The sequence below is a fragment of the Eschscholzia californica genome, unplaced genomic scaffold (assembly GCF_041429995.1).
Source record: "Eschscholzia californica isolate CP2 unplaced genomic scaffold, dmEscCali1.0.p SCAF_3, whole genome shotgun sequence".
NCBI lineage: Eukaryota > Viridiplantae > Streptophyta > Magnoliopsida > Ranunculales > Papaveraceae > Eschscholzia > Eschscholzia californica.
In genome coordinates, this window is record NW_028238420.1 from 33,217,567 (window position 1) to 33,222,803 (window position 5,237).

Here is a 5,237-nt window from a genome sequence, read left to right on the forward strand (position 1 = left end):
GTTAAATACCCTTCTCCGGACTATTCTCAGACTTTCTACCCTGGTTGTACAACTAGATTTTTTTTTCTTTGGAAGATTCATTAAGTTGTTTGTTTAGGTGACATGAAAGAAAAAAGAGTCCTCGGACCCATAACCCATGTCTTCCTTTCTTTGACTCCAACTAATAAATCTATTATTAACTTGATAAGAAGCTAATAATTCATTAATAAAATATAATTGAAACAATCTCAATAATGCAAATCAAATTTTCCATAAAAAGAAAGATGCTACCCTCTAAAGTAAAAAAAATTACAACAAAACCTTACTAAGTAGCTAGGGTTTTACAGTATCAACATACACTGATCAACAACAAAACAACTTATCATCCAAGTGTATGATTTACAACTCTAAGCAACTAGGGTTATGAACTTATACTATTATACTAATGATTCTCATGTATAGTACATAAAATATCATTAATTACATGAACTAATTTACTCAAAAATACTAGGGATTTCAAACTTCAACATGTTACTACAGTAACTATCCTTTTCATCTTCAGTACTACTATTGTTGATATAAGTTGAGCTTGAGTTCAATGGTGTTTGAGTACTTGATGATGTTGTTGATATAACCGAACCAAAAGTATTACTACAATTTTGAACTGAATTATTGTATTGAAAGTTTGAATAGTCGAATAAAGGATCGATGATTGTCGATTGTCCCGAGTTGTAATAACCATAATCTTGTACTGGTAACATATTTTCTAGCAAATTAGAAGGCATGATCACATTATCTTCCAATAAATTAGATTCTTGATTTTGGCAGAAGTTTATAGGGTTTGATAGAAAATTTTGAACATTGGGTTGGATGACTAATTGAGTTTGATCATTTGAAAAAGGAGTAGTAGTTGATGATGAGCAAGCTTGTAGTTCTTGAATTTGGTTGGGCTGAAATTGGAACTGGTTTTGAATGTGAGAATTGGAAAGTTGATACTCTTGAAGATCTGGAAGAAAGAAATCTTGATTTTGATCAGTTTCAGATGATAAGAGATTAGTAGCTAAGCTACTTAAAAGTTGTACTTGCTCATCAACTAGTGGTTGATGAATCCCTAGTAATCTTGAATCATTGAATTGATGAGATGAATTGCACATAGATGAGGATAGAAATGAAGAGAGATCTAAAAGATCAAGTCGAGGATTATGTGTTACTGGGTCGATTCCCATTTGAATAAGTCTTTTTCTGATGTGGGTATTCCAGTAGTTCTTGATTTCATTATCAGTTCTTCCAGGTAATCTAGCTGCAATAGCTGACCATCTGATGTTCAGAAAGAGAAAAAAAAACAGTTAACATTTACAGTCGTTTTACACACATGTTACATTGTTACTACTCAACTAAAGTCGTCTCTCGAACTACAATATATAGAACCAAAATACGAATTAAAAGAGACAAGCGAGAAACTTAAAGTGGGGAAGTAGTAATCTTACTTGTTACCCAAAACACTATGTAATTGAATTATACTTTCTTCTTCTTCAAATGAAAATTTTCCTCTCTTGATATCAGGTCTCAAGTAATTAGTCCAACGAAGACGACAACTCTTTCCACATCTTTGAAGACCTACAAAAAATTCAATATATACCAATTTAGTTAACATTCTTTCTCTCAAGAATTGGTGAAATGAAGTGATTTAACTCTGTTTGAGCAAAAAAAAAAAAAGAAGTACCAGCATTCTTGGGTAGGGTTCTCCATCTACCATGGCCATGTTGTTGAATATAATCAATAAGAGCTTGATCTTCTTCTGGTGTCCATGGTCCTTTTTTGAGACCAATTTTATTACAACAAGGTGTTCTTCCCATTTTCTCAAAAATGTAGCTAGTTTGGAACTGAATCAAAGTTTTAATTATGAAATTGAAAGAGTGAGAAGTGATTATTGTAGAAGGGTTATTATTTTGGAAGGATAGAGAGAGAGAATAAGTACTTATAAATAGATATGTAGAGAGAGAAAGAAGATAAAAGAGAAGAAGTCAAAGGTATGCGGTGCCGGCCTATAGACGTGTCTCACTTTTGGGGAAGATTTCAATCAATTTTCGATTTCGTCTCTCCTCATCTTCACTCTTCATTGAATGAGTACGTATTTTCTCACTCTAAAAATACACCTTGTGTTTGAAAATAAAAACATTTTCAGAAAATCTAGTAAAAGCCTTTCCTTGCTCTTTGGATTCACATTAGCTGTCATTAGCAATGGATTTTTGCCACGTACCCCTCTCTTTCCAGCCACGATTTTTTCCTTTCATATGTAGAGAGAGAGAGAGAGAGTCGACATTTTGACGCCGTACTCTTATGCCGCATGGCTCCAAATCCACCACAAAAGTAGTGACATCACCTTTGGCAAGAAAGAGGGCTAATTTGGTTTTGGTCCAGAATTTGTGACCCACTTAGTGGTTTGTCTTTCAATTGTGTTTGTGAGTTGGATTGGCCTCAATTGTATCCAGGAGTAAGGTCTTATTCAATATTTGTTCAATGATACTTTTACCCGCAGATGTAGGGCTGGGAAAACGGTCCGGAACCCCGCGATCCGGCCCGCTCGGCCCGAACCACGAGAGACCGATAACCGAAGCCAACCCGAGCCGGGCTTACCCGGCCCGATGACTCGGGTTTATAGGGCCGGGACTCAGACATGCTCTCAAATTTGAGTCCCGGCCCGAAAAGCCCGCCCGCTACCCGCCCGATGGAGTCCGCCCGCTACCCGAGCCCGAGAGAGAGCCCGATTAAAGATAAGCCCGTCAACCCTACTCTCACGATCCGCGTGAATTGTTTAAATCCAACGGCTATCTCTTAAAATTAGATATCAGTCGTTGGATCTAAACAGGTTGCCCGTTCTTCTCCGATAAAACCCTCCCCAAAAGCAGAAACCCTAAAAAAGCTAACCCACATCTCTCTCTCTGTCCGCCTCTCTCTCTCTCTGTCTGCCTCTCTCTCTCTCTCTCTGTCCGCCTCTCCCTCTCTCTCTAACTAAAGCATAAACCACAATGAACCCTAAATCCTTAACCATTGAACACTCATCTCATTATTTAATTTATCATCCTATAATTTACTTCTTTATATCGGTTAAGAGTGATGACGAATATGGTTGGTAAAATTGTTTCTCTAATCTGCTTCTACTGTTCTTCTTCCTCATGTGGGGTATGAGTAAAGACCATAAAAGATTGTGTAGTTTGTTTTTCTTTTTTCTTATATGAGATTTAAATGGGTGTATATAGTTAAATGATGATGATGATATGAATTTTTTTATTTTTAAGGTTGTAATTTTGTTTATTATTTTGACAGTAATGTTAATCTAGGGTTTAATCTCTTTTTGAAGATTTGTTATTATGGAGATTTAGGGTTTGTTCTAGGGTTTAATAAATCAGATCTGTTAGTATAAAGATTTAGGGTTTAAGATCTTTTTGAATCTTTTTATAGTCTAAGTTTTCCTAAATTTCTAGTTTAGGGTTTCACCCTATGATAATCTCTCTCCTTCCCTCTCTAGTAATCCCATATAGTTGAGTTTCAGTAAAAAATTGATCCTGAGTTTTGATTTTTAGGGTTTCAATCACTCAATCTAAAGATTATTAGTAGTTTCTTGTTGTGGGTTTTGTTTATTTTTTCATTTCATGGCTTCTTTAACAATACTTCTTAATGGACCTGGAAATCTCACACTCATCACTCCAAATTGATAGGTTTTCTTAGATCAAATTTTAATGGAAAATCAATACCCAAACTAGGTTTTGTTTCTTATAACAGAAAGAGTTCAAAATCAAGAACTTTACTAGTACCAACAAAATTTCTTTTTATTAAAGAATTGTTTTTTTTTAATATTTTTTAAGTCTCAAAAACCCGAGCCCGTCCGGCCCGAGCCCGTTGGAACCCGCTCGGGCAGGCGGGCTAGGACGGGCTACGGACACCAATATGGCGTGTTTTGTCCGGCCCGATCCGCCCGACTCCCTACTGCGGGCTCGGCTTATCCAAGCCCGATCCGCCCGAGTCCGGCTCATTCTTGCCCGAGCCCGTCCGAGCCCGCCCGTTTCCCACCCCTACGCAGATGTAATGTAAACATTAGGTTCGACAATAGTGATATCTCCCAACATATCAAAATTGGTTGTCACCCCACCGGTTGTAAGAGATGTGAGGATTGATACATAGAATAAGGGTACTAAACCTTGTTAAACCTTCCAATTCTATCTTCATAGTATTATTGCAAATAAGATATTTATACTAACTTTCTAGGCCATTAATATTAGTAAAAGATAAAAACAAAATATACTCGTGACATTTATAATCCAGTGTAGTTTTGAACCACGGTATGTTAAATTTTGTCTCTAATTTTTGTACAAAAATTTGATTGGTCCTCTCAGCTAGTATTATTTTGGGTTATTTCCCTCCATCTCATTTTCTCTCTCTGCCAAGTCAACTATCACGCCACATCATCAACTTCTCTGACATATGTCGTCGACCGGTCAAATTTCCGGCCGACGACCTTCAATTTTATTTTTTATTCTTTCTCTCTCTCTAAAAAAAATATTTTTTATTTCCCTTCGCCGGAGGTCTGTCGTGATGAACAGACAGATCTGTTCGTGATGAACAGACCTCCGGCGAAGGGAAACCCCCTTCGCCGGAGTTTAGAGAGAGAGGCGAGAGGAAATAAAAATATTTTTTTTAGAGAGAGAGATAATAAAAAAAAAATTTGAAGGTCGTCAGCTGAAAATTTGGTCGGCCGGCGACTTATGCCGGAGAAGATGATGACGTGGCGTGATAGGTGACTTGGCAGAGAGAGAAAATGAGATTGAGGAGAGAGAGTAACGGAAAGTTAAAGAAAACGGAAAAAGGGGCCATACGGAAATTATTGCTAAAGTAGGGGGCCAGGCAGGAAGCTGGTCACAAAGCTGGGGGCCATTTGGGAAATAACCCTATTATTTATGTTGTTTTTTTTTTTGAAACTATTATTGTTGTTGTTGTGTTTTACTTTTTTACTGTTATTTCACTGTTTTTTTGTTTTTTAAATATTTTTTTCCATTTTTTTCTCCGTCTATCGTTGTTTTTTCACCTTTGATTTTGTCTTTTACTATGCTTTTCAATGGTTTTTTCCATATTTTTAATGCATATTTGTACAGAAGGGCAGTTTTGTCATGATTAGAAGAATGCAATTGTCATTCGCGTGAGGAAACAAACATCGTGGAAGAAACTACTATTTAGTGGGCTATACTGCCATTAAATTAGGC

At 36.6% G+C, this 5,237-nt stretch overlaps 1 protein-coding gene across 1 annotated transcript; it reads right to left on the reverse strand.

Moving 5' to 3' along the window:
- Positions 1-231: 231 nt before the first annotated feature.
- Positions 232-1,932, reverse strand: LOC147549674 (transcription factor MYB102-like). The gene is made up of 3 exons (XM_086668474.1): positions 1,703-1,932; positions 1,467-1,596; positions 232-1,296 (listed from the first exon to the last, which is right to left on the reverse strand). The coding sequence occupies exons 1-3, from the start codon at positions 1,833-1,835 to the stop codon at positions 474-476; spliced, it is 1,086 nt and encodes a 361-aa protein (XP_086524600.1). The 5' UTR covers positions 1,836-1,932; the 3' UTR covers positions 232-473.
- Between the last annotated feature and the right edge of the window lie 3,305 nt (positions 1,933-5,237).

Coding starts and splice junctions, on each gene's coding strand:
- LOC147549674 (XM_086668474.1), bottom strand. CDS start 1,835: ATGGGAAGAACACCTTGTTGTAATAAAATTGGTCTCAAAAAAGGACCA. Junction 1,597..1,702: donor AACCCTACCCAAGAATGCTG/GTACTTCTTTTT, acceptor AATTTTTTGTAG/GTCTTCAAAGATGTGGAAAG. Junction 1,297..1,466: donor CATAGTGTTTTGGGTAACAA/GTAAGATTACTA, acceptor TCTGAACATCAG/ATGGTCAGCTATTGCAGCTA.